The sequence below is a fragment of the Microdochium trichocladiopsis genome (assembly GCF_020744255.1).
Source record: "Microdochium trichocladiopsis strain MPI-CAGE-CH-0230 chromosome Unknown B0I36scaffold_10, whole genome shotgun sequence".
Lineage (NCBI taxonomy): Eukaryota > Fungi > Ascomycota > Sordariomycetes > Xylariales > Microdochiaceae > Microdochium > Microdochium trichocladiopsis.
Window position 1 is genome coordinate 877,372 of NW_025763553.1, and position 26,209 is coordinate 903,580.

Sequence of the window (26,209 nt, forward strand, 5' to 3'; positions counted from 1 at the left end):
TGTCACGTCAAGTCCCGCGGGTCGGACTGGGGCGGCCGTTGTCCGGCGGAACTCCACCGCCCAATGTGCCCCGCGCCTGCCGCCCACCACACTTTGAAACCTTTACGAATAGCTTTTTGGACCTTTCGAGTGCACGACAGACTAGATCAGGTCTGCTCTTTTATCTGTTGTTATCCCCAGGGTCACGAATACGGCCGTGATTTTGGCAGGGCATTAGCTGAATTGAGTCGAGTTCCTTCTTCATGCTATGAATGATCAATGCTTGAGACAGAAGCTGGATAACTCAAGGACATGGGAACCGCCTCAAATGCGTTGCATCACAAATGCTCGTACTTTTGTGCTACACGAATACAGTGCAAGTCAGCCGTGCAAAGGTTGCAAGGACCAAAAGGGCTTCATACCCCATGTGCAGTGTCACACAGACCATGTCTTAACATCGAAAACACAACCAAGGTTTCGCTCAGCCGCCAGCAGTGTTGATACAAGACATAGATCTCAGTTATGGCCAAGATAACGGAATCGTCCTAGTCTAGTCATACCAGATTGCATTCATGCCGAAACCAGGCTCAGGCACCCTGACCCTGGCCACCCTGCCGAGGAACTCATCCTTCCACCGGTAGATCTCGAGCCAGCCCTCTTGGTCGTCCGTGATGGCAACCCACTCGTCCGTCCAGTCCGACGGGCTGACGGCATTACTATGCCCGCCGCTCGTAGGTGTCGGGTTCAGAAACAGCTGCTTCTCAATGGACCCGACATCGCGCAGGCGGAACGCCGTGACGTAGCCTTGCACGTCGAAGCTGTTGGAGCGCGCCGAGGCGAAGAGGTGTTTGCCCGAAAACGACACGGCGCAGACGTCGCTCCTGAACAAGCCCTTGTCCGCTCCGGGGATGCCCGGCGGGATCAGGGGGAAGGAGTGGTGCGTGTACACTGGCAGGTGCGTGGCCGGGTCGATGACATACTCGCACAGGCGGTTGCCGGACTCCATGAGCGCGTACAGGTAGTTGCCCGTCGGGTGCATGGCGACCCAGCGCGGGTGGTCCTTGGGCGAAGGACACTCGACCGCGCCCACGAGCTCGAGGTCTCCGTCCGTCGTGGACCCCGGAGAACGCTTCTTGTGCACCCAGATCTTGTTCCGGTACATGTCGGCCGAGTACAGGTACGTCTCTGTCGGGTCGAAGACCATGCCGTGGATGGCGGTGCCGGGCTCGTACTCGTAGTTTTGCGTGTTGGTCTCGAGCTTGCCCGTGTCCGAGACGGCAAAGACGGCGCCGTGGCCCGCATGCTTGTAGAACGGGTTGCAGTAGACATTGTAGGGGGGCTTCTTGGCCGAGAGGAGGAAGATGGCGCGCGTGTTGGTCGTCGCCAGGCTGGCTTGTGCTGTCGTCGCCCATGGTGGTTAGCTGATGTGGCACAACGGAACGAGCTCAGAGAGTGGCGTACGGTCGTGGTTCATGGGATGTGACGCCTCATGGACAATATCTGTGGGACTCTTGACCGCAAAGCTGTTCCACTTCTTCATGGCCGCGCCATAGATGTTCTTCTTGTTGTGCTGTTCAGAATATCCGGGGTAAGTGTGCATCCTACAAGCGAAAGCCAGGGAATGGCTGCCTCACGTCAAAGGTCATCCAAGAGATGGGCTCGTCCTGGGGGATCTCGGTCCGCTTGACGAGCTCGAGGGTGAGCTTCTCGTCGTCAAAGGCAAAGGTAAAGATGGCACCCGGAGGCGTCCAGGTGCCGACCATGAGGTGGTGTATGGGCATGGTGATGATATGCGGCCCTCGGCGGCGGGCGGCGGGTGTGAAGTGTGTGAGGCGTCTGAACAATGGAGGTGCTGATGTCCAGGCTTTGGTCGGGAGCATCAATTCGCTTGTTTCCAAATGGAACGAGCAGATTTTGGTCGCCAAGTACTCGTTTGTGGTACGTCAGATGAAGCAATTCAAGATCTGTGGCAGGATAGATGTTGAGCCGGCCAATGTTTCCGCCGGCAGACCCGCATTGCCGCTCCGAATCGCTGGGAGAGCCTGCGGGGTGAGGGGCTTCCCCAAATCGGGGAGGTTGCGGCAGCCGGCGTCGGAACGCTAGAAAAGATGTGGTGGCTAAGCGTATTTCCGGCTGGCCACTTGCTCTCACGGGCATTTACATCTCATGCTAACGCAGCGCTGGCGTGTTCTTAACTAGTAGCTGCGATACGTTCATTATTGCTACGTTGAACATCTCGGAGCTCACACTAGATATACTCGGCGCTTTCAACACAACCGGGTGCAATGACCTGCCGCCGGCAGCCAGCCGCTCGGTTTATAGCTACTAGATGACGAAACATGGATGGCAGTAATCGATGCGTTGCTCCTTCAACAGTTGCTCATACCTGACTTCGATGCACCAACCTTGCAAGTCTACCTTTACAAAGTTGAAAATCTGCAAAAGTCGTTTAGAATCTACCTGGTCGCCGAATCATCTTTATTACATTAGCGCAATCATAACTTGTTGTTGGTGAGCATCGTTGGCAGGGACAGCGTCTGCATCTGAAGGCGCCGTGCTGGCTGATTTTGCAGGGTCACGACAACATACCTCTGCGCACACCCGCACACCCACTCAGTTGAATAAGCCGACGTCTTGTGGTTTTGTGCAACTTGCAAATGCACAGGCAGCATAAAGCACCAGCACACCTCGAGAGCAGCAACTTCATACTTACTGGCACGGGGCCTGTGTGGGGATGACTATCTTGTCGGTGCTTGCCCTGAAGGGAAATTACTTCGCATTCTGCCAAGTGAACAGCGGACTTGGCACCCATGCACCGCTTTGAACCTTCGAACCAGCATGTCTCGCGGAAGAATCGCCTCTCCGGGTCCGGGGAGACGTCAAGAAGTGCAGAAATCGCACACGCACGCACAGGGGGAACGTCACGTCATCCATGGCTAGTTCAGCTCGCGCGCTGTCACTGGCATCACTCATGGTCACAAACCGCCGCTTCGAGGGGAACACGAGCGAGATGACTCAAACTAAGTGCAAGCCAGTGGACGAAGCGACCAGCAGAGAATTGTCTTTTCACCTTGCTTAAGTTGTCGTGCAATAATGTTATACTGCGTATTACCGCACGGTAGTCGACCAACAGCCGTGGACCTTGCATTCACAAGTAAAGCCGATGGCTTTGAAAAAAAATAACAATATCAATTTTGATGTACGTAAATCCTGCACCTGTGTGTCACCATGCTCCCGTGCGTTCGCACATCGCCGCCAAGCGCTTACCGGTGTTGGCAGATGGGATCTGTCTCCTCTTTTAAAATTGCGCTTTCCCCCAGCTCTGCCCGAGAAGAATTGCATACGAGTATTTCGTCCTTATGCGCCCCTCCTCCCGTCTCCATGTTGGTAGGGTTTCCACCAGACTAGCAGCCTCTAAGTACGGCCCCATACATCGTCCGATCCCAAGCCCCTACCCATGATCAACGAAGTAAGGTGAAATGGCACCATCTCATTAATTACTATGTAGGACCTGTGCGAGACGCACCAGAGCGGGCCAATAGTGCTGCCAGGAACAGGGACCAAAGTAAGAGACATGGAACTACCAACCGACCAACCAACCAACAAAAGGGGGGAACCGTGCACCTGATCCCGCTTGAAGCATTTGCAGCAGCATCAACCATCGCTCTGTCATATTAGCAGCACCCACCCACCGCATGCTCACAGAGCAGCATTGTAGGAAACAGTTAACCAAAAACAATTCAAGGCCCAAAGAAAGGCCTGGCCGGATGCAAAGTGAGTGAGCATAGTTGCTTTGTGCGCGCGGCCACTTCTGCCGTGCTACCCGCTCTTCCCCCAAGTGACAGTTGTCCGCCATGCAGGTCTCTCTCTCCTGTCAGCGGCGCCAGGCGGCCGTCCCTGTCGATCCCTTCCCTGCAGAGCACACTCTCCGCGCGCCTGCCTGCCTGCAAGGCGGCCAACCCGTCTCGCACCAGCGCCAACGCCAGCGCTAGAGGACCCTGGCACTGAACCACACTTGCCAGTCCCCACGCCTGACCAACATCAGTGGTTGTGGACTCGGATACTTGCATTGTTAGCACAACGACCTCCCATCATCTTGCATCCCTTCTGCATTGCCGGGCGATGAAACGAAATAGGACTATTCTCCGTGAATTCGATGCGCATACTCCTCCTGCTCCGGCACCGCGAAGCACATCTCATCAACAGCGTCCCCCCCCCCAAATCGTTGCGGATCGATAGTGCAAAGCTGGTTAAGCGGTGGTCCTTTCTGTACGTGGTTTCGCGCAAGGCACCAAAAAATCCGGGGTCATCATAGTTGAAGGGACGTGGTGGGCCTTCACCCGTCGGGCTGTGCGCGGCCGCCACTTGCATTCTTTCTTTGTTTCCCACCGCGATTGCGAGCGGACGGCTCGATCGACGTGCCGTGTCACACTCCAATGCCGTGTAACGGCATCATGCAAGGACCACGAGCTGAAATCTGCTTGCGGACACTAGCGTGGTTGTGACACATGGTTGACAAGATCAGCTGGGGTGAATAGTCGCACAAATCAATCAAGAACCTGCAGGCCAGACGTTGATGTAATAATGTTTGTTCAAATAATGCAGCATTTTTTTCTCCCTCTATGGTATCATTATCTACAGGCCACGCGACGGGCGTATCTCCAGCCAGTATCGGTGCCGCTCTCCCCTATATAACATTCAATGCGCTCATCGATCCCCGCAACCCCAGACGTGCTCGGCTGTGGCAGCTTTTCCGGGTGAACGCCATAATCATTGACCGCATGCGCCGGCCGCAGCGCCGCATCAACGAGAGATGCTGTCTGGACCGCGTGAAGCAAAAGGTAGCAATGCTGAAGAACAAAAGCCAAACGCTAGAACGAACACGCTCAGGTCTGTCTCTGGGTATAACTTAGAAAACAATGGCAGCGACAAGAGCAGCACCCAGGGCAATGGGGCTGAACGAGTTCTTGAAGGCAGCGCCAGGGACAGGCGACGTGCTGGGGGTAGCAGCGCCGCTGGGAGTGGCAGAGACAATGGCGTTGGCGTTGCCAGTGGTGGTGGGCTGGTCAGAAGAGGTGCCAGTGGCAGTCGCGGAGCTCGACGTCTTGGTGGCAGAAGCAGACTTGGTGCTGGTGATCAGGGTCGAGGTCTTGGTAGCGGCAGCAGAAGAGGCAGTGGAGCTGGCGGCGACGGAACCACCCTCCTCAGCGGAGCCGGAACCACCGCTGGTGCTGACAGTGATGTCGGTGTAGGCGCCGTTGTTGGGGGCAGGGGCCCAGACGTACTCCTTGGCACCCTTGACGCCGTTGCTGTAGTCGGTGATCTTGATGTCCTTGTAGTAGGCGACGAAGGGGCCCTGGCTGAAGTCGGTGTAACCACCAGCCCACTGGACAGTACCCTCGGGGGCGTCCTTGCGGCCAGCAACCCAGCTTCCAAGCTTGATCTGCATGGGGGTCTGGGGGAAGCGAGTACCACCCTGGGCATCCTTGTACAGGAGGGTGCGGACAAGCGCACCGTCAATGTACCACTTGACGTAGTCCTTGGTCCAGTCGATGGTGTAGGTGTGGTCCTCGAGCTGAGGGTTCGCGACCGGGTGGTAGGCACCACGGTCGTAGGTGGTGGTGTCGCCCTTGCCGAAGTAGTTGGTCTGGACCTGCTTGACATCACCGCCGAGCCACTCCCAGTCGATCTCGTCGAGGTTGTCCGACTGGAGGACGAACGAGGTGACGACACCGTTGCCCGGGGCGGCACGGATGGTCACGTCGATCTTGCCAAAGAAGATGTACTTGTGGCTGCCGACAGTGGGGGCATCGGTCTCCTTCTTGATGGTGAAGAGGGCGCCGTCCTTGGTGTAGTTGATGGTGGTGCCGGCAAACTCGTAGAAGTAGGGGCTCTGGCCCTGGGTGAAGTCAGCGTCGATGGTGGTGCCGAGCGCGGGGTCGTTCTTGCAGGCTGTTTTGAAATGTCAGCAATGGTTTCTGGTAAGTCCAGTACTTGGTCCAGGTGTGTCTACTCACTCTTCTCCATGGGGTTGCAGTCAGTGTGAGTCTGGGCAGCAGCGAGCTGGGCCAGGGCCAGGACGGCCGCACTGGAGATGTACTTGGAGAGCATGTTGACTTTTGAATGTGGTGGTGGAAAGATGTACAGCAGAGAGTATTGGCAATGGGCACCTCTTTGAGTCGGCTAGGAGATATTAAGAGAGGGCCTGGTACGGAGAGCAAGAGGAAGCTGCGAGGCTGAGCGAGTGGTGGAGAATGGCAGCAAGAAGGAAGGAGCCTGTCTGAGCGAGAGGTACAGGCGATGTGAAACAAGGATGTTTGAAGAAGGATATGGAGATGGAGAGAGCAAGAGATCAAAGAGAGAAGGATCTCCCATGTGGCTCCCTGAGGCGCTGGCGACGGCGCCTTTATTTGTTGTTTGGGCTGGGCGGCGTCGCAGCCAGCGGCGGGAGGGTCTGGTCATCTGCCTAGCCGGCCGGGGCATGCACCCATCCATCGTGCGTGCGTGCGTGCATGTTGCACTTGTGGATGCAGGGGCAGCCCTGGACCTGGCAACCCGTATTCCCCCCCAGCAGCCCTGGGGCGGCCAGGGGGCTGGGCCACACGCGGGGCTAGGCCGAAAAGGGGCAGGGAATGCTCCAAGCGAGTGGCGCCTGTTATTTCCCATGCGCCGTGCTTGTGGGCTGGGCGAGCTGGGCACGCCCTGTCCAGCCAATCAGCGCGTGCGAGCCTGGCACCGCGTTGGCCGGCTGTCTCGAGCCCGGCCCCAGGCTGGCCACTAGTCAGCATTGGCCCATCCCCCAAGCCCATAGCGAGATGGGCCTCATTCCCTCCCCCCGTGAAGGCTGCTCCAGGCTCGTGTTGGCGTGCGATGCGACCTCGCAACCAGCGCCGTCCCTTGCCCGCTTTGGGACTGGCTCAGGGTCTCCCGCCTCTTTCCTGGGTGACGTTGCATAACTCAGCCTTCCATTCCAACCTCAAGTGACAACCGTGGAGCCTGCAAGCTGGTGCGTCGCCGCTTCGTGTCTAAAAGTGCACAGCCCCAGCACAACGCTGACTGATGCAAGTGCATTCGCTGGTCCAGACAGATGCGTTCCATCATGTCATGCTAGGCAAATCATGAGTCAATGATGCTCAGAAATAGTCGCCAGCACATGTCGCGATCCGTGTCCATTATTCATCTTCATGGTGGTTGGAAAAGCAGCACCCAGCCTCTCTCGGACTCACCACCTGCACGCCGTTGGCGCGCTACTTAGCGTACGTTAGGCATGGTCCCCGTGAGGACGTCAGCAGGCGACGCACGCCTGCGCAATTTCGACAGCATCAATAGTCGACGGCGCTCGTGACGAAGACTTTCTACTCTGGGGCGGCTCTCCCCATTGCCGCACAAAGGGCTTCTTTCGGTCTCGTACGCTTGTGGATCAGCCAAAGTGCCCAACACGACCTACTAAACTTTGTGCAGTTCCATACGAGCATGCCTGACATGGTTGTTGTGATTGGCCCTGCATGGTCGCCTCGACTCTTGTGCCGTCCACGGGTGTCGACGGCACTGAGGGCTTCTCGAAGCATGGTGCGGCAAGCGACGCAGATCCTGACTGTTAGGCCCCTTGCATTCTAATTACTAACTCGCACATTATGGCCCCTCGGCACCATCCCCCATTTTGGCTTATGTTGGCAGACAGCTGCGCACGTCCACATGATGCATCCGCCGCCCGTCCCATGGTGCCGCTCGGCCATAGGTATTTTGCGCTCGAGCGAGCAGAATCCTAGAGGTTCCAATTATTCCAGACACGGAATGTGGAGGGCAAGGGACGACCCTCGCCTTTCGCCGGTGCGGGCCCCATCACGAGCTGTACACTACTTTGTAGGCCCGTCCAGTCTGTCAGACGATCCGTCGCGCAGGGGTCCAAACTGGAGCAGGAGACCCAGCAAAGTGGCAATCAGGGGAAGACGGGTAGGAAACACGAGGCGGTTTGCGCAAAGGAAATATGTCCGGCGCCTCCTCCACCGAGTTTGACATCTTCGAGAGTGATCACCCATCTATGGCCATGTGCTTGCGCTGCCGGCCGTCCCGCTCCCGCCCATCCACCGCTTGTTGCCAGTCCCCTGACCGGCAACCCTTGGCAAGACGGCGTCTTTCGAGTGCCCGTGGTGGATGGTGGTGGTGGCGTTACGCTGCTATTCCTGGCACTGGCTAGGGCGCATCTGGCAGAGGTCCGGGGGCGGTGCAGCAAAAGAACAATAGAACGAGGCTGCCCGACAGGCCCTCCCCTTCGCTTGCGCCGTCTTGCGCGCACACGGCCCACTGCCGACCAGATCCAGTGCCAGCCAAAAGATGCGGCCCCTGCCAGACAACTCGAGACACGGAGAGTCATGCCTCAAACACGGCTGTCTCATGCGGTTTCCGCGCACCCAGCCACTCAGAGGCCGGCTTACTGCCATTGGCTGCACATGTGCCGTTTCGAGTTTACAGCCCATAACGTTATGAGCAGGACATCTGAGTTAATGGCCCTGGGCATTGTGGAAATATCCGCGGAACGTGTCATGTTTCGTTCGTTCTAAGCCCTCGATCATGGTGATACAGCACGGAGACTCGAGTCGCTGTGTTCTCCGGGACATGCCCGATGCTGGCGGCGATATCATTGCGGCAGATCGCTTGTTGCCTCGCCTGTCTCTTGCTCACATACCGCTTTGCCACTGTGCTATTTGGACCGCTTCACAAACACATTTCCGTAGAGCTGGCTTGCATCCTCCCTGGACGCAAGCGAGCAGTGGGTGTTCTCCGTGTTGCGGAGGTGCCTTTCAGCACCAAACTGGCAAAAACTTCACCATGGCCCAACAATGGCGTGATGTCTGCCTGCAGCACTCGTCATTGCCCCAGGCTGCATTGCTGTGCCAGTCTTCGGTCGAAAGCTACATTGCCGTCATTTGGAATTCCAACGACAAATCCAGAATGTCCCAGGGCCGTTTTTCTAATTCGCAGCCGATGCTGGCATCCACCTGTGTAAGTGGCGTGGATCTGACCTGCCAGAACTGGAAATAAGTGCTGCCTCCGTTCAACCATAACCTGGGCAGTGAGACTGGAGATGAAGCAACAACATCTCCCATTTCCTCGATACCGCAGATCAATCAAGACAGCCCATGACATGCATGCGCAAGATACTAGTGTGCTGGCGACCAAAGCAGCATCAAACAGAGATCTGCACGTGAAGCGAAGTGCATTTAGGTGAGTCAATGAGCTTACCCGGCATCGGCGCTCTGCCTGCTACCCCGCGACAGGGAATGTGCGTGACTCAAGCTCAAAAAATAATGCCCCGCCATCGTCGCAAAAATCCATGACATACTTTTGATAAACGTGCCCCTCACCTTCGTTCGTGACGCAAGCAATTCGATTGCGCGAAGCACATCATAAGCAGACGCAATCGATCCCCAAACATGGCCGACTCTGAAGCGCCCCCGACCGAGCAGGTCGCCAACCTGCACCTCGACGAGGTGACTGGAGAGAAGGTCTCCAAGTCTGAGCTCAAGAAGAGGCAGAAGCAGCGCGAGCGCGATGCGAAGAAGGCCGACAAGGCGGCTGCCGCGCCCCCCAAGGCTGCCAAGAAGTCGAACGACGAGGCCGAGGAGAAGGAGCTGACTCCTAACGTGAGTCCCAAAGGGTTCCTTGTGGGAATACTGTACTGAATTGCTGACTCTTGATAACTGCAAACAGCAGTACTTCGAGATCCGGTCCCGCAACATCAAGAAGCTCATAGAGTCCAAGAGCCCTTACCCCTACCCCCACAAGTTCAACCGCGACTACGACCTCAACAACTTCGTCAAGGACTTTGGTCACCTCAAGTCTGGCGAGCACAGCAAGGACAAGGTCCTCCGCGTGGCTGGCAGGATATACAACAAGCGTGCTTCTGGCAACAAGCTGCTCTTCTACGACATCTACGGCAACAATGGCGTCAAGGTCCAGGTCATGTGCCAGGCGCAAGAAGTCAGCGAGGGCTCGCCAGCCTTTGAGGACCAGCACACCCACATCCGCAGAGGTGATGTCATTGGTATTGTCGGCTACGCCGGCCGCACCGCACCCAAGACCAAGATCGAAAAGGGCGAGGAGGGCGAGCTCTCCGTCTTTGCGACCGAGGTCGTTCTGCTCGCGCCCTGCTTGCACCAGCTGCCCGACGAGTACTACGGCTTCAAGGACCAGGAGCAGCGCTACCGCAAGCGGTACCTCGACCTGATGATGAACCCGACCGTCTTCAACACCTTCCGCACGCGCACCAAGATCATCAAGTACGTCAAGAACTACCTCGACAATGCTGGTTTCGAGGAGGTCGAGACTCCCATCCTCAACATGATTGCTGGCGGTGCCACCGCGAAGCCCTTCACCTCCCACCTGAACGACTACAACATGGACGTCTTCTTGAGAATCGCCCCCGAGCTGCCTCTCAAGATGTTGATTGTCGGCGGTTACGACAAGGTTTACGAAATTGGCCGCCTCTTCAGAAACGAGGGCGCCGATCTCACCCACAACCCCGAGTTCACCACCTGCGAGTTCTACGAGGCGTACGCCGACTACGAGGACCTGATGAAGCGCACCGAGGAGCTCGTGTCCGGCATGGTCAAGCACCTGACCGGCGGCTACACCACCGAATTCACCAACCAGCACGGCGAGAAGTACAACGTCAACTGGGAGGCACCCTGGCGGCGCGTGTCCATGATCCCCGCCCTCGAGGAGGCCACGGGCGAGAAGTTCCCTGCCGCCGAGGACCTCCACACCGACGAGGCCCGCGAGTTCCTCAAGGGCGTCTGCAAGAAGATGAAGGTCAACTGCCCCGAACCCCAGACCACCGCCCGCATGCTCGACAAGCTCACGGGCGAGTTCATCGAGGAGACGGCTGTCAACCCGACCTTTATCATTGAGCACCCCAAGATCATGTCGCCCCTGGCCAAGGACCACCGCAGCAAGCCCGGCTTGACCGAGCGCTTCGAGGCTTTCGTGTGCAAGAAGGAGATTGCCAACGCCTACACAGAGTTGAACCAGCCGTTCGAGCAGCGGCTGCGGTTCGAGGAGCAGGCCCGGCAGAAGGACCAGGGTGACGAGGAGGCCCAGACCATCGACGAGACCTTCCTCAACGCCCTCGAACACGCCCTGCCCCCGACAGCCGGCTGGGGTCTCGGCATCGACCGCCTCGTCATGTTCCTCACCAACAACTACAGCATCAGGGAGGTGCTGCTGTTCCCGTTCATGAACCCCGAGCAGAAGAAGGAGAAGACTGTCGGCACTGATGGTGCCGAGGAGCCCAAGGTCCCCATCGAAGGCATTGGTAAGTGAATGCACCGTGCTGCAGCCAGCTCATTTTTTTCTCTCTCGCTCACCATCAAAAGCTAATATGGAGCTGTACAGCGCACAAGTAAACTGCTAGTCAGCAGTGCTTCACCGACGACACGAAAATGTTCCAGCAGGAAGAAAAACAAGAGAAACCGCCTTGTCTGGATGAGAGCTGAAGTGATGATAAGCCACAGGTAGAAAACCCTTATTTGGCGTACTTGGCGTACAATAAAAGACAGCTAGAAACAAAATACAGTAAAATCAGCCTATCTGGGACCAGCGACACTGCGATGTTTAGTAGCTCCTCGTGTGAAGTGACCTGACTGACTGACTGGCTTGGAAGTCCAAGCACGCCCTATACTGGACTGTGAAAGTGCCCTGACAGCACCGGCGGAGGCAGTGACGGCGGTATCGGCTGTTGTGTGTGTAAGTGTGTGTGTGTGTGTCCTCGCTCGCCTCATCACCTGCTGTTCGCAAAAGCAAGCCGGTGTGATAGAACTCAACTTACCAAAGTTCCACAAAAGCCCAGCGAAACAATAACCAATACCCTTCTCCAGCTTTCTTGGCATTCGACACTTTATGGCTGTGAATGTGACTGTGTGTGTGTGTGTGAGTCGTTTCTTTCTTGGGGAAGCTGTATTGTATTGTGGTGTTTGTGGTACAGTAATATGTACAGGTCTATCTTTTTATCGTACATACAGAGAGGACGGACCATAATGTCTCTCCTTTCCTCGTTCTCTTCCTTCTTCCTCTTCCTCGTCCTCGCCTTCCGCTTTGACAGAAGGGTCTTCTTTGCTTTCAAGTCCTATATATCTCTGGAGGGGTTCTGGTTTCGAGGAAGAGGGTTTCACGGTATCTGTCCTCTTACAGGTATACACCTGCGGTTTCCTCTGAAAAGGAAGGGGGAAAAACGGTGCCAGGCCAGAAAGTGCTCGGTCTGGGTACATCCCTTCTTCCCGCTCTCCCCCACACCCTGCCGTCTCCCTCTTGTTCATGAACGCGCGCGCCCAATGGCGGCGATTTTCGTACAATATCCTGTTTCTTCTCTTTCGTCTCTTTCTTTTCTTTCTGTCTGTGTTTCGGCGCTTACCCCATCGTCTCGAATCTCTCTCTCTCTAACAAGTAGAAGTCGGAGCGGTAATTTTTTTTTCTTCCTCTTTACCTTTTAACGTTATCGACGTTGTTGTTGTTTTACAACCGCGGCGGCAGCTTGCCACCAGCAACCTGGTCGAGGCGCTTCTGGACGAGCCTCAGCGTGCTCCTGGGCACGCGGAGCCTCTGGCCCAGGATCAGGACGCCCGTGAGCAGGGCGAGGGCGCCGGCCTGGTGCGCGGCGGCCAGCGGGACGGGGACCATGTAGATGAGGGTGCTGATGCCCAGGGCGACCTGGAGGCTGACGAGGTGGACGAGGCCCAGGGTGGCCTTGCGGACGTCTGGCGGGATGGCGGCGGCGAGCTTGCCCGCCTGCCCGCGGCGCGAGTAGGCAAAGAGGGCGAGGACCGAGAAGAAGGTCGTGGTCGCGAGGATGCGGTGGTCGAGCTGCACGAGGGACGGGTTCTCGAGCATGTTGCGCCACACGAGGTCCGACCGGTCGGGCGTGTGCGAGTAGAAGTCGTCAAAGAGCTCCTTGCGCGGAGGGGTGAGGCCGAGCCCCATGTAGGGGAACTCGTTGTAGATGAGGCCCGCGTCGAGGCCCGCCACGAGCGCGCCCGAGAGGACGGTGGTGAAGATGAGGCCGGTGAGGAGGGTCACGAGGCGCCGGTAGGGGAGGAGGGCCGGGTTCCGCAGCGCGGCGAGGTGCGCCATGGCGGCGGCGGGCTCGAGCTTGGTGACGAGCCGGCGCGTGCGCAGGACGCCGAGCCCCGCGAGGAGCATCCACGAGTAGCAGACAAAGGCCGTGGCGAGATGTGCGGTGAGGCGGTACTGCGAGACGCGCGGGTGGCTGCCGGGTGCGAACAGGTCGTCCTTGAGGCCAGACTTGACCATCCACCAGCCGATAAAGCCCTGGAAGCCAATCAGGCCGCTGATGCCCAGCAGCGTCCACGCCATGCGCTTGGTCACGCGGCGGCGGGCGACAAAGTAGACGGCGGGTAGGACAAACGACATGCCGATGAAGCGGCCCCAGAGGCGGTGCGTCCACTCCATAAAGTAGATCTGCTTGAACTCGGCCAGGTTCATGTGCGAGTTGAGCATCTTGAACTCGGGCGAGGCCTTGTACTTTGTGAACTCATCCTCCCAGTCGGCCTGGGACATTGGCGGCAGAGATCCGGTCACGGGCTTCCACTCGGTGATACTGAGGCTGTTGCCCACGGGGACACATGGTCAGCAAGCTTTCACGTCGGACGAACGAGTCGAGGCGGAGAGACAAAGGGGAAAGACATACCCAGACTCAGTCAACCGCGTCAGTCCACCAAAAATGACAATTCCAAAGACGCTGACAGCGCTACCGACAAGCCACAAGCCCACAGAGCGTGAGCTCATATCAGGGAACGAGGAGCTCCGACTGCTGCTGCTGCTGCTGCCACTCTGGCTCTCAGCCGAAGCCGCTCCCTCCACGCTGTTGTCGACGGCGATTGGCGTCGTCGCGGTTGGAGTCGGGAAAGGGATAGTCTTGCTCTGCAGCAGCGTCGTGCTACCATTACTGCCAGCACTCGAGGTTGCCGTTACCGTCGTCGCCGCGGTGTCCGCCTTGTTCGTGCTTGCAAAACGTCTAGCCGCAGCCGTAGCCACAACAGACAGCGGCCGGCCGGCCACGCCCGCCCTCGTCGACGCGGCGGAGGCAGAGGTGGACAGACATTGGCGACATACAAACGGAGTTGTCGCTGTCGTGCTGGCCACCAGCGGTCGTCGCAGCAGCACCGCCGCGGTGGTAGCAGCCTTGCTGGTGGTGCCGGTGGTGCTGCTGGCTCCGGCGGCGCGGCGAAAGGCGGGGACGAGTCCGAACGCCATTGTGTGTTCCCCCCTCGTCGTCGTCGATGTTGATGTCGATATAGCTGGGACGTAATTGGGGGTTTGATATTTCCCCTCCCTGGATCCGCAGGCTTCGTGAACCCCTCGGAGGAGACAGAGAGAGAGAGAGCGCGAGAGTTTGTGCCAAAGCCGCTGCTGCTACACCCGTTGCGGATGCCGAGCGCAGAGATTCTCGGGGAGCTGCGTTAGCTGCCAAGAACAGGAACCGTGCCTGCGGCCGTGACCCAGATGAGGAGGGTTCGGTTTGACTGACTGACTGACTGGCAGACAGATAGAGATGATGGTGTGGGCAGGTGTGGTGGGCGGATCGAATGATTCCTCGAGTTTTTGGAGGGTCCCAAGAAAAGCAGCCGCGCTGGGCGGAAGGGCGGGCAGGCAGGGGTTCTTCGAGCTGCTGCTGAGCCAAAAGATGGGCTGCCCCCACCATGCCATGCCATGCCATGCCACCCCTAAGCTCCGGCTGGGGCCGGGGGCCGATCCGCTGCGACGACGACGGCACCGAATCCCTTGCGCTGTGACTGGTCCGTTTGTTTGTGGGTGCGAGCAGCTCCGCTCCGGAGGACCGGGAGAAAAGGGAGCAAGAGACCACGACCTTGACTCTTGACTCTCAGCTTCTGCCTCCATATCTCGCTCAGTGATTGCAGCAGAGCCTTATAGCTTGGGGATCCGTCCAACTTCGGATTCGGCGGAACTGATGCTGTCCTCCCCATCACATGGCAGGGCCGAATCAAAATGTAGTGTGGAATCATGCAGTGGGCCATCTGATATAATCATTGGAGAAAGAGGAATTCGTCGCTTGTTTTATGTGCTAGAATACTGGTGAGAAACATGAATAGACCCGCATGCAACCGCCCTCCTATGCACCTTTCCCCCTTTCTATAAGTCAGAATCCCGACTGGGAGCACTGCCGATGTGCAAGAACAGCCGTGTCAACGTAAATACCTTGTCGACCGCAAAAGCGTTCCACAAGCATCTCCCTAGAATGCCGCTTGCTAAGATATAAAAGCAATGGCCCATGCTCTGCCATATAACCCACCCTCGACAATGGCTAAAGCCCGGCATGCTGCTCTTCGCAGACACGCACTGATAAACGTATAGTACAGCCTTCGGCCCACAGCTCTAGTCTTGGCTCGCACTGAGGTCCATGTTCTTGTCCCACAGATTTCTCAAGATGGCCGCGAGCCCACCATCGTCGCCATCATTGTCATAGCGGGAATCTTCATCGTTGTTGTTATTGTTGCCATCGCCATAGCTTGAGTTGGCCCCGTTCGTCCTGATCGAAGTGGGCCGTCGAGCAGCTGCTGCTGCAGTCGCAGGCGTGGTCGGCCTCGACTTCTGTAGGTCTGCCAGACTTTGGCTCAGGCCATACGACGGCTTCTTCGCGTGGCCCAAGCCAGCCGCGGACCCGCCATTGACGCCGTTCGACTTGTGTTGGCGTATCGGCTGCGTCTTGTTGGCGCCCGGCAGCTGGGATAACCGGTTGATTGACCGTGCAATGGGGTTCTGATACCGGCGAACGACGAGGTACTCCATTCCTGTGCGCTCAAGCTGCCTGCTGATCCGCAAGTCCCGACCTTCGTGGTTGTTCACTCCGACCAGAGGGCTGGCTCCAACAACTCCACCGCCTCCGCCGGGCTGCGAGGGCTCCATACTGGAGCTTGCGCGCTGGAGATTGAGCTTCTGCTGCGTCCGGGATGTTTCTGCCGGCACACCTCCGCGCGCAGGTCTTGTGGTCCTGGGTGCCAAGGCGCTGTCGTCCTCGTCATCCGCGGCGGCATTTGTGTCGGTCGAGTCTCGATGCTTGTCGGTGATATTGGTCAGTGATTTGGACGGTCGGACATTGTCGCTTCGGCGCGCAGGCGATCGTGTCGGCGTGTAGAAAGAGCCTGGTTCTGCGCCGCCGCCGGAGCCATTGACGAATCGTGACGTCACTTCGGCAGTCTGGTCGCTACCGACAATGGCAGTGGTGTTCTTTGGCGTGCCGTACAGGCTTGCCCGAACCGAGTCTGGCGAGCCCCGGGGCTGCACCAAAACCGTCTCCTTGGACATGTGTGGAGCGCTGTATGAAGGTGTTCTCTTCAGTAACCTGGACGTGAGATACTCCTTGTGCTGGATCGTTTCCTTGTCAGACGCGGTGTCACTACTTGACTCGTGCTCTGCGGCAGACTCTTGCGACTGCTGCTTCTGGAGCTGGTGTGGTTCCCTGGGCGTGTGCGGTCGCGACGACGACGCTGAATGTGCTGCCTCGTCGCGGGCTGTCTTACCCGGACTCTGCACACCACTGGCGACGGATCCTCGCCGCGACAGATAAGGCGAGGCAGAACCGCTGGCGTCTACCCACTCGTCCTCCTGCTCGTCGTCGTCGTCGTCGTCGCCATCGTTGTCGCCAAGCGCGAAGTGGACCGAGCCCTTGGCGCCAGTGCCTTTGTACTTGTTGACGTCGCGATGTGATGCAGAGCGCTTGATGTTGGCGGCCGACTTTGACTTCTTGGCGATCTCGACGTGGGAACGGTTGCGCTTGCCGACGAGGCTCGAGTGGGACGCGTTCTTGCGCAGGTTGGCCGAGGACGAGTCGCGCGAGGAGAGCTTGGCCTCGGACGTCGAGCGGCGGTGGCCAGGAGTGGAAGCCGCCGTGGAGGTGGCCGTGGCAGCCGGGGCGTGGTGGTGGTTGTGGTTGTGTGCGGAGCGGTCTGGCGAGGGCGAGTGATTGCGCTTGGAGGCGAGCTTTGTGGACGAGGCCGAGGTGTGCTTGTGCAGAGCCTTTGAGGAGGAGGTGCGGGCGTGCATGGGAATGCGGGCAGAGGTGCCGCCGCCGACGACGTGCTTTGTGTGCTTGACTCTGTGGTGGTGGTGGTGGTTGTTGTTGTTGTTGGCGCCGTGATGGTGATGGTGCTGTGTCGAGGACGAGTTTGACGTCTGGTCGCTGGCGAGGGAGTCTGTCGTGTTGTACCGCCGGGCGCCGGGGCGTTTGGCAGCAGACGAGTGCATCTGGGCGACAGGGGCGGAAGCGGCATCGCTGTCGACACCGCCGTCCTTGCCGTCTGGAGCCATGGATGATGGTGGTACGGCAGCTTGCTGCTGCTGCTGCTGTTGGGTGTGTGTCACACGCCAGGCCAGGTCACTGCACAGGCAGTCCAGTACCGAGTACCTCGGGCCGCGCTGTGCACACGCTGTCGCCCACGGCAGCCCAGGTCGCGGGTACGCGCAGGGCGGGTTGGAGAGGTCTCGTGGCGGCCAGGGGGTTGTGGCCTGTATCGGGGGACCGGTGTGAGACGCGAGGCCACGCAGCTGAGGGCTGGAGGGAGGTGTGAGCTGGCAGCGCCCGAGTGGCCTCCCTTGATTCGTCCGCCGCGCGCTGCGACACCGGCGTGTGGCTGCTTGCTGCTGCTGCACGAGGCGAGTACTATGCGTGCCGCTGATGTGTTTATGATGGGTGTCGGCTTGTTCCTCGTCGGCGCGCTGTGTCGGCGGTTCGTGGTTCCAGGGATACGTCGAGGCAGAGACTGCACGCAAACCCGGTGGATGGGTGGAAGGGTTGAGAGAGAATTCGAATCCTGGCGGGAAATGAGCGGCCGTGGTTGGATGCGGCACAGGAGCCACTGTCGTGGGTGCTCTCTGCCCTCCTGCTGCTTGATTATGCCGCGCTTCGACGCGGAGAAACTCTAATGGCAACAGGCGTCCAGCTCAACCCATCCCAGACAAGACACAAGAAGGGAGCAGGATTCGCAGATGACCCATCGGAGCAGCCGGCCTGCATCCTTAGCTCGTGCTCAGGCAAACCTAGTGCCAGACCAGATACTGCTCGAGACGGCCACAAAGACCTCCAGGGACGGCATACTCAGCACGGGGCACGACCGCAAAAGTGGCCCAAGAGCCGATTCCAGCGTATCTACACTAGATGGCCACCTGGGCAGCAGCACTCGGACCAGCCATCGAGCTAGCGACCATGAATCAAGGCTCGGACACCTAACCCATCAACTGGCACTTGTTGTGTGCGCTACTCCGAGATTTAAAATGACGAGGCTCGAGCAAGCCCTTCCAGGAGCTGCGAAGTTGTCTTGGGCCGTTGGGCTCGTTCAAACTTTGCTCAATGTGGGTGTTTTTTCTTTCTTTTCTTTTGGTCAACACCATGTGCAGAGACGAAATTCACTTCTCTTGGTAGGGATCACAGCTCGTGTTCTGACAATGACTTGCAGCATACACACGTTGAGCATGCTCGGCTAATAACATTGATGGCCCCCCGCTACAGAAGGCACCGACGTGGCTACTCCATTTAGGTGATCACCACCATGTAACCCCCCATGTGCGTCATAGCAGACGCATGGCATAACTACCCGCAGCGCACGCAGCAACCGGCGGTGAACCAGCACTGACAAAGCACACCAATCATTCCTACAGCCCTCAATGGCAAGATGTTGACATGTTCATTCAAAAGTAACTTCGTAGCATGGAGCACTCATCCGGTGGCGTCCAGCTTTTTCTACACAGGTGAGGGGTATCCAAGCGAACAGAACAAGACATGAAATGGTCCAAACCGCCATAATCTACCCCGATAACCCCCCAGATAATCCCAAAATCAATAGCAGCCGTCTATGGTCGTGAATGGCAGAAAGATGATTGGGTGGCAACAAACTTTTAGCAGGCAGGCAAGGCCTACCTTCTCTCAATCGGTATACGCCACGATGCCGTGTCGTGTCGGGTGGTACTGCTCGAAATCTTCGCTACTATCGCTCTGGCTGTTGGGGCTGTGCACCGTGCTCATCTCAGCACTCGCGAGGCCGCTATATGTGCCTGGTCCGTCAAATGTCATGCCCATCCCCATGGACAATAAACTCTGCCGCCGAGCACCCACCAGATCCATGTCGACCGCGCTGCTGTTCCTGCTGAGCTCGGGTTTCTCCGGGAGCTGCTTCAGAAGCCCTGTCGAGATGTCCAGCATGCCCATGGCGAACTCGGTAAGCTTTGCACTGCCGCCAGGCTTGCTGCTTACACTCAAGGTCCAGCGATACTCGCCAAGGCGCCTGCGGTACCAGTCTGCTTCTTCGCGGCCTGGAGATGTGGCCCACAGCAGTGATCCAAACGTGCCAATCAGTGCAAAACTGGTCTTGGAGGCGAAGAACCAAAACGCTTGCAAATGCAGAGGCGTAAGCCTGTTGACAAAGTCCATGGCTGAGATCAACCGTGCTTTGGCAGCACTGCGGCAGATGTGCTGGACATACGCGTCGATCGCCTGCGAATCAGCTGCTAGCGACCTGATGATGCGGCGGTGAAGGGTGATCTCGGTAGCGAAGTAGGCCAGATGCAGTGAGCCAATGCTGGTGAGCCGCGTCGAGGTCGAGCTGACTGTCTGGAAGGATGAGTCCATGCGAATACTGGTTGGAAGCGCTCCATACCAGTCCTTGAGCTTCAACTGGATAGGTTTGGCCAAAGAAAGAACAAAGCTGGTGCCTTGAGGACCAGCATTCGTGACGGTCTGCATGGCTCGCAGAGTGTAGAAGGTGTCGAGAATCTCAGCCAGGATCTGGGTGAGATATACCATTTGCACGAAGAGAGTGCGGCCTTGTTCGCTCTCCTGCTTCTCCTCGACATCACCATCGTCGTAGTCGTCCTCAGGGAAATCGTTTGGTGAAAGTGGCTGTACGATCCAGTTTGCAGTGTCGATGTGCGACGGTCTCCCATGAACCAGGGCACCCCATTTATCCTGCATGTAAAGAGCCCAGGCCAGCCTCTTACGCAGCCCCTTCTCCCAGGGTGGTATCTTCCAGTGCGTGCAGTCGAGATGAAGCCCAAGCTCCTGGGCGATGGCGACAAGCTGTGCTGTCGGCGCCCACTGATCTCCTTCAGGCTTCTGTGACAGCAGCAGACCTGCTTGAATTGTGGACAGCTTGGGCCGCCACATGGCATCAGCGAGGGATGACCGCATCACTCGTTCGAGTTCTGTGACGTTTGGGCGCTCGCACTGGGAGAGTTCCTCAGAGTGCTCCCACCAGTTCATCGCCAAAAGGTAGACTACCGCAAGGATCGGAGGAGCGAACTCGCGGTAATCGCGTTCGTACTTTTCGAGGAAGACCGACTTCTGGATTATGGGAAACGATGGGTGGACGACCTCAAAGTACAAGTCAATGAGCCGCCGCCCGTGCGGGGCGACCAGCCGTTCGACCTCGTCGACATCCTGGATGCAGTGGTCGTAGCCGGGTGTGTTGTGGTCTGGGAGCATTAAAAACGTGTCGTGCTCGCTGACCTTCCGCAGCATCCCGCGCGCTAATAAGCTCTCATCTTCGGGGTTGAACGGCGACAGGTTGATGAGCGATGGCTCGAAGTCGGTGGTTGGCCCGATGTATTGGCTGTATCGGTCGTTTTGAAGCCCGAGGGTCCTCTTGAGAAGCGCGGGGCCTCCAAAGTTGGCCATCTCTTCGATCAGGGAGTTGCTGGCGGTTGTGTTGGAGTGACTCGAGTGGATCTCTCGCTGCCTTCTATACTCGGACCATCTCGGCGACCTATTGTCAGGTCATACGCATTGTTAGTCCTCGCATGACGCCCATTCGACGCTGATTCGTGCGGGCCGGCCGGTGCGAGACGCCTGGTCTCGACCTGCAGTAGCTTAAGGTGGGAGAGATGGGGGGTGAAAGCCCCAAGGGTGGCAGGTTGATAACGTACCCTCTCTTCCAACTGGCCTCTTCCACTGTAGGATCACGCCCAAGCTTCCTTTTCCGCGGCTGTGGGCTCGAGTCCGAGTCGGCAGAATCATGGCCGTTCATGTTGCTGACAGGGCCGTTGTCGTTACCCAGGCTGCTCTGCTGGCTGCTCATGGCGGGCTCGAGTGGCTTGGGTGCGATGGCTATAGGAGCCGTCCGCGGTATGGAGGGCGTGCCCCGAGACATGGCGACAAGTCCAGATACCGCCGAATACAGTTATAAGCAGGCGGTACTTCTGGCCCCCAGACTAGGGGTTACAAGCAGCCTCGCTCGGCTCAGCCCGTGCTTGGTGGCCGTTATCTTGCCGCTGCCGCTGCCGGGAACCGTGGGAGTGCTACTTTGTGGTGGCGGTTCGTTGCAAGATTGGGCCCACTACGACACCGCGCAGGACTGTAGGATGGAACGGTTGGGTGCGTGAACTGGCAGAGATAAGAGCGAGGAAGAGGAAGAAGAGATAAGGATGTGAGTGGTCGAGCCGACCGTCGATGTCGGGCGGCGGCCGAGCCAAGTCTGGGGTGCGGGCTGGGGTTTGGGTTTAGAGAAATGTAACTTGGTGTGTAATAGGAACTGATACGCAAGATCCAGATTATGGAGCTCGTTAGACTCGGCCTTCAGACACGCCAGCCGCTCACGGCAGCCGGATTTGAGAACACCCAAGCAAGTGTCGACAGTGTGCGACGCTGTCTGGCTCGAGGTCAGAGATCGTGAGCGGGCGATATGCAGGCGCTGGCCCAGCCTCTTTCTGACTGGCTAGGGCTGGCGCGATTGGACAGCGACGGCTGCAAGGATGAGAAGAGCCCGGGATTCCGACGTCATGGAGAAGCCAGGCAGGGGACGCTGCTCGTGTGATACACCTTTAGAACCGGGCACGGGCGCACTTTCTGGATATCGTCGAGCGAGGCCTGAACGACAAGTCAGACAGGCGGGCAGAGGTCCATCTGGGGGAGAAATGAAGATGACGACGGGAAGCAGGCAGGCAACGTGGGGGGACGAGGTATTAGATAAGGTAGGCGAGAGCGCAGCGCTCTGGTCTGGAGTAATTCTGGAGTCCACCACCCAGCCGACGGAGGCAGGCAGGAGTGATCGCTGCGCCTGGAGAGCCCGGCCAGGGTCTGCTGTGGCAGGGCCCGGCTGCAGCTGCAGCTCTTTTGCCGGGCTCTGGAGGGTGGGAATTCTGGGGCGGGCAGCCCTGGAGGCATTTGACTACGACTACGACATACCTGGGTACGGTACATGACATGCCAGGGTCCTCGAGTCGGCGAATCGAAGGCAGTCCTGTGTGGCAGGAGATGCACTTGCGTAACAGGAAAACGTGGTGCCTGGGGCCGCTAGCTCAAGCCGGCTGACTCCAGTAGCAGCAGCACCAGCACCACCAGCAGGCGAGATCTGGGTGGGCTCGCCTGCGCCCGAGAATAGCAAATGCGCTGAGGACATACGACACCAACCAGATTCGGCTGGGCCATCTCGCGTGTGGTGTACGAATCCCCCTCTGAGCTGCGCTGAGTCACTTGCAGAACAGTCACGGACTGGCACTTTCTCTCCGCTTCCCCTCTCAGCAGTCTCGCATTTCAGCTGTCCTCTCTGTCCTTTTGGTCGCATTCATTGCTTGCTTGCGTTGCAGTGGTGGCCGGATGGATGACGGGGCCGGCCGGGCGGGCGCTTGGCACGACGTTGCGGCGCGGCGAATGGGAGGCGGGCCAATCTTTATCTCTGAGGCATGACAGTACACAATTGTCAAGAGTTTAGTCGTCAAAATGCCGCCGCTGCGCAGCCGTTGCTCCTGCCCCACCATCCTCCGCGCCGCCCGGCCTGCCCAGGTGGACATCCAGCAAAGCACCTGCGGCCTTCAGTAAAGGGCGTACCGCCGCTCCCGCGTTGCTATCTGCTGCAGGCTGCCCTTGGCGCTTGTCGTGTGCCTTTCCTGGACCAACCGCACTGGCTGGAAGCTGCGCCGACTCCCAAGCCACAGGCTGAAGGTTCTTCTAGAGCGGCATTCTCCTCAGCAGCTCAAGACGACTGCTAGGAAGGTCATGGAATGAGAGCACAATCAACACAACCAGACCCGGAAGTCGAACCCCCATGGCTAGCATCACCACGGACAGATCAGATCGCCCGGGACCCTGTGAATCCGCTGCCGTGCATTACCAAACCGAAATCCCATGGGTATTTCACAAGCCCGCCCGCGTCATGACTGGGCTCTCAGTACCGATAACGTAATAGCTCTTTCCGCTTCGAGTCAGGGTGCCACTACCTCGACTCCGCCGCACCCTGCGAGGCCCGTCCTCGATGCCTCGCATGCCCTAACCATGACGGTGTTTGCAGGGCCCTTTTCGATCTGCCTTTTCTTGGTTCGGCTTCACGTGCGGCCTTGCTCTGTCAGTCTTCTGTCATCAAGGCACAGTCACCATGTCGTGGTCTCGTCGGACGATCCATGGCTGCTCCAGTGATGGCCCCGACTTCTCTGCCCTTGTCCGTAGACCAGACCAACCAACCCCCCACCTGGCTGTCAAACATCAGCAAGACCAAACCGCCTGCTCTACCCCCAAGCACTCCTCCACAGGTAGCGCAGCGCTGGTAAGACCGGCTTCAGAGATAGGAGAGTGAACAATGTTGGGTCCATCCTAGTTTGCACCTTAATGTCTTGCCATGTAAGCTGTCGCAACCCCTGGCTGGCCAACCACAGGCCACGGCCACGGCAGGACTGGAACTCTAAAATTCGGAGCCAAGTAATCAGCCTACGACAAGGGCTGAGATACTGGCTGGCATGTGCAAGGCAAGCCATGGCAAAATATACACCAGGGTAGTCAGCAACTACCGCATGGCAACTACTGGATGAACGCAACGCCGCACTTTGAATTCACAACTAGTAGGTCTGCCATGACTCTCTGTAGCTTTTTAGACCGTGGTGTAGACTCACTTGGAGTAAAGTTGAAAGCCCATGCAGCAACACACCACTCTCAGCCCCCTGACTCACTACGAGCACTGTCGATCTTGTCCCCCACTTGTATATCGGGGGTTTGCATTGGCTTCCAGAGGATCATCGAACTAGAGCTCAGTGCAAGGGACGAATATCCGGTTCACCAGCCGAGCATCTCGAACTAGGCGACTTGACTCTACAGTAGTGCACATTCCGTGGAGTGGTCGACCAACCTCAGAACTTTGACCAACCATATTCCGGGAACCAAGGCCCGTGATTATTGTGCGTGAGCTGTTCAAGCCACAGAACGGGCTCGACTTAAGCGGCCAATACCTACCCAGAGCGACAACTTTCAACTCACGGTGTGTCGGAGCTCTCCAAAGGCTGATCCACTTGAGGCACCCATGCTCTATCTGTTAGCAGCAGTGACCAGCGTTCTGCCTCCTGCGGCACGTCATGTCTGCGCGCTGACCCATTCTAGCTTAATTTGAGAAGTATTTGAGAAGTTAATGGACAGCCGCGCTTTCGCTGTGGCCAAGTTCCCAGACTCCAGGCTCACCTCCAATTTTGTCTCCGAGCCTAGCGAATCGAGTGAAGCCAGGCTCGTTCCGCCAAACATTAACGCCGTCTAGGACAAAGCTCGACCGGGGTATGTGGCCGAATAGCGCGCGAGCCGGAACCGCAATCGTACGAAGGAGGCCTATTGTCATGTTGTTCTTCCTCGCCCGTGGACCCGATTGCCATGTCGGCCGGCACCGGATCTTCCAGGCGGCCTGGCCTGCATGGCAGTTTGTGGCGTCAAACGGCCCGGCCGGCCGCCCGGCGCAGGCTTCTTCTCTGTAGAGCGAGATGTCCCTCCGACTAATCATCAGCGGCAAGGATTTGGGGGCACAACAAAGCCTGAGCCCTAGATTATCTGCTTCCGAACTCGCTTGTCACGCTCAACATTGAAATGCAGCACAGCAATTGTTCTTTTTGATGCAGATGCCCGCAGCGATTACCTTGAAGGCCAAGGTGGGACGTAAATTTCTCAAGCTGCCTGACTAGGCGGTAGTCGGGATGTGAGTAATGCGTTTGCGGCTGGTTGTGCCGTCTGATATTTTGGCTATGTGCTTCTTTGCCTTGCTCAATCGACTTTGCCTCCTCCAGGCGCACCACTCATACGAGCCTTGGCCGAAACACAAGGTGTCATGAACGACCAGAACGCTGATGACACGAAGCACCAGTATATAAATTGGTAAAAGACGGACAGGCAGACAGACCCCCATATCCCCCGCATGATGCACGCCGCCCGGTCGCAGCCCCGGGGCGTGGGGCCGAAGCCAGACCAACATGCACATGGTTTTGACACAACACGGTGTGATGAGACGTGGGGGCTGTGCCAATCATTACTGCTCCAGAGGAAGCGGGCGAGTCTCTTGTGATCTGGGGTGAATGGACAGGCGGGCGGATAGAAGGAGGCACGAGATCAACAGTCCACGGTGGTTCCTGCTGGCAATCGTCATTCATCTATTGTAGTCCTAGGGGTTTACAGCAACGTGGCAGTAGTCCATCTCGACGTGTTCCATGGTGCTCCTTGACGCACCACCGTGCGATGAGCTGCTGATCTTTTGCTTCAAAAAAACATGAACGTGGGATCACTTGTCAGGAGGACCGACCTTTTCTTGAGCCACAAGCGCTGTCATTGTGGCATCTAAGTCATGCGGCACGGAACCTCGAGTGCTGGCAGGCGAGGGCTGCAAGGACTATTGGCAAACACATGACAGGGTCTCATCGTTGCCTTCTCTTCTCGTCAAAGCGGAGAAAGACCCTGGCCGTCTATCGCACTTCACTTTCCACTCGAAAGATGTATTCCGCAACCCTATGCCAATGTGTACGAAACAAGAACACGTCCAGCCTAGCCTTCATTTCTCGTGGTCCTGATTGCCAATGCATCGAACAGCCAGTCGCCAAAAGCTCGCTCAGCCATGGACGACGAGATACTCTTGAAAAGTCGGACACTATGCCATGCCATATAGCCAATATGATCTATTCCTCATCGCCAGATCCCGAAAGGTGCCGTGCTCCTGACGGAGATGAGAGAACCAACCCCCACAAAAGGAAGAACGGTGGCCTCTCATGCTGTCTCGGTCTTTGCACACATTCGAGGGGCTCGATAGACCACACAGGATGGGGAGCAGCTATTGATTAGAAGGCGCTGTGACCAAGAGCACCGGCGCTTCTGGGCATTGAGATTTGAGGTAAACATGTGCAAGTCCTTCTTATCGTCCCAGGGATGGGAATGGTAATTATGTCTGCTCCGGAGAACCGAGCCGCTCCCGCTTTATTA

The 26,209-nt window shown here is 57.8% G+C and overlaps 9 protein-coding genes across 9 annotated transcripts; 2 read left to right on the forward strand and 7 right to left on the reverse strand.

Moving 5' to 3' along the window:
* Positions 1 to 529: 529 nt before the first annotated feature.
* Positions 530 to 1,760, reverse strand: B0I36DRAFT_252228 (carboxy-cis,cis-muconate cyclase; the record flags this gene model as incomplete). The annotated part of the gene is made up of 3 exons (XM_046150669.1): positions 530 to 1,377; positions 1,441 to 1,549; positions 1,614 to 1,760. 3 exons carry the CDS (start codon positions 1,758 to 1,760, stop codon positions 530 to 532), a joined length of 1,104 nt encoding a protein of 367 aa, XP_046007182.1.
* Positions 1,761 to 4,554: 2,794 nt separating this feature from the next.
* On the reverse strand, positions 4,555 to 6,352 carry B0I36DRAFT_275423 (concanavalin A-like lectin/glucanase domain-containing protein). The gene is made up of 2 exons (XM_046151374.1): positions 5,997 to 6,352; positions 4,555 to 5,931 (listed from the first exon to the last, which is right to left on the reverse strand). The coding sequence occupies exons 1-2, from the start codon at positions 6,088 to 6,090 to the stop codon at positions 4,889 to 4,891; spliced, it is 1,137 nt and encodes a 378-aa protein (XP_046007183.1). The 5' UTR covers positions 6,091 to 6,352; the 3' UTR covers positions 4,555 to 4,888.
* Positions 6,353 to 8,370: 2,018 nt separating this feature from the next.
* B0I36DRAFT_27592 (uncharacterized protein) lies at positions 8,371 to 9,281 on the forward strand. Its single transcript, XM_046151384.1, has one exon. The coding sequence runs from the start codon at positions 8,551 to 8,553 to the stop codon at positions 9,019 to 9,021; it is 471 nt and encodes a 156-aa protein (XP_046007184.1). The 5' UTR covers positions 8,371 to 8,550; the 3' UTR covers positions 9,022 to 9,281.
* Positions 9,120 to 9,836, reverse strand: B0I36DRAFT_27617 (uncharacterized protein). Its single transcript, XM_046151389.1, has one exon. It carries the CDS (start codon positions 9,729 to 9,731, stop codon positions 9,219 to 9,221), a length of 513 nt encoding a protein of 170 aa, XP_046007185.1. The 5' UTR covers positions 9,732 to 9,836; the 3' UTR covers positions 9,120 to 9,218.
* On the forward strand, positions 9,601 to 11,567 carry B0I36DRAFT_333569 (uncharacterized protein). The gene is made up of 2 exons (XM_046155240.1): positions 9,601 to 11,293; positions 11,374 to 11,567. Exons 1-2 carry the CDS (start codon positions 9,943 to 9,945, stop codon positions 11,382 to 11,384), a joined length of 1,362 nt encoding a protein of 453 aa, XP_046007186.1. The 5' UTR covers positions 9,601 to 9,942; the 3' UTR covers positions 11,385 to 11,567.
* A 922-nt stretch (positions 11,568 to 12,489) lies between these two features.
* On the reverse strand, positions 12,490 to 14,247 carry B0I36DRAFT_377061 (cytochrome oxidase assembly protein-domain-containing protein; the record flags this gene model as incomplete). Its single annotated transcript, XM_046160521.1, has 3 exons — positions 12,490 to 13,597; positions 13,682 to 13,986; positions 14,107 to 14,247. The coding sequence occupies 3 exons, from the start codon at positions 14,245 to 14,247 to the stop codon at positions 12,490 to 12,492; spliced, it is 1,554 nt and encodes a 517-aa protein (XP_046007187.1).
* A 744-nt stretch (positions 14,248 to 14,991) lies between these two features.
* Positions 14,992 to 17,254, reverse strand: B0I36DRAFT_333574 (uncharacterized protein). The gene has a single exon (XM_046155241.1). It carries the CDS (start codon positions 17,053 to 17,055, stop codon positions 15,388 to 15,390), a length of 1,668 nt encoding a protein of 555 aa, XP_046007188.1. The 5' UTR covers positions 17,056 to 17,254; the 3' UTR covers positions 14,992 to 15,387.
* Positions 17,255 to 17,369: 115 nt separating this feature from the next.
* On the reverse strand, positions 17,370 to 21,149 carry B0I36DRAFT_377062 (fungal-specific transcription factor domain-containing protein; the record flags this gene model as incomplete). The annotated part of the gene is made up of 4 exons (XM_046160522.1): positions 17,370 to 17,671; positions 19,102 to 20,374; positions 20,429 to 20,765; positions 20,926 to 21,149. 4 exons carry the CDS (start codon positions 21,147 to 21,149, stop codon positions 17,370 to 17,372), a joined length of 2,136 nt encoding a protein of 711 aa, XP_046007189.1.
* Positions 21,150 to 21,431: 282 nt separating this feature from the next.
* Positions 21,432 to 22,198, reverse strand: B0I36DRAFT_393250 (uncharacterized protein; the record flags this gene model as incomplete). Its single annotated transcript, XM_046161460.1, is given in 2 exon segments — positions 21,432 to 22,166; positions 22,184 to 22,198. 2 exon segments carry the CDS (start codon positions 22,196 to 22,198, stop codon positions 21,714 to 21,716), a joined length of 468 nt encoding a protein of 155 aa, XP_046007190.1. The 3' UTR covers positions 21,432 to 21,713.
* Between the last annotated feature and the right edge of the window lie 4,011 nt (positions 22,199 to 26,209).

What these genes read in the sequence shown, in the direction of transcription:
- B0I36DRAFT_275423 (XM_046151374.1), bottom strand. Translation starts at nt 6,090, where the DNA reads ATGCTCTCCAAGTACATCTCCAGTGCGGCCGTCCTGGCCCTGGCCCAG. An exon ending in CTGCAACCCCATGGAGAAGA is followed by an intron (nt 5,932 to 5,996) that starts GTGAGTAGACAC and finishes ATTTCAAAACAG; the next exon opens with CCTGCAAGAACGACCCCGCG.
- B0I36DRAFT_333574 (XM_046155241.1), bottom strand. Translation starts at nt 17,055, where the DNA reads ATGCACGCCCGCACCTCCTCCTCAAAGGCTCTGCACAAGCACACCTCG.
- B0I36DRAFT_27592 (XM_046151384.1), top strand. Translation starts at nt 8,551, where the DNA reads ATGGTGATACAGCACGGAGACTCGAGTCGCTGTGTTCTCCGGGACATG.
- B0I36DRAFT_333569 (XM_046155240.1), top strand. Translation starts at nt 9,943, where the DNA reads ATGTGCCAGGCGCAAGAAGTCAGCGAGGGCTCGCCAGCCTTTGAGGAC.
- B0I36DRAFT_27617 (XM_046151389.1), bottom strand. Translation starts at nt 9,731, where the DNA reads ATGAGCTTCTTGATGTTGCGGGACCGGATCTCGAAGTACTGCTGTTTG.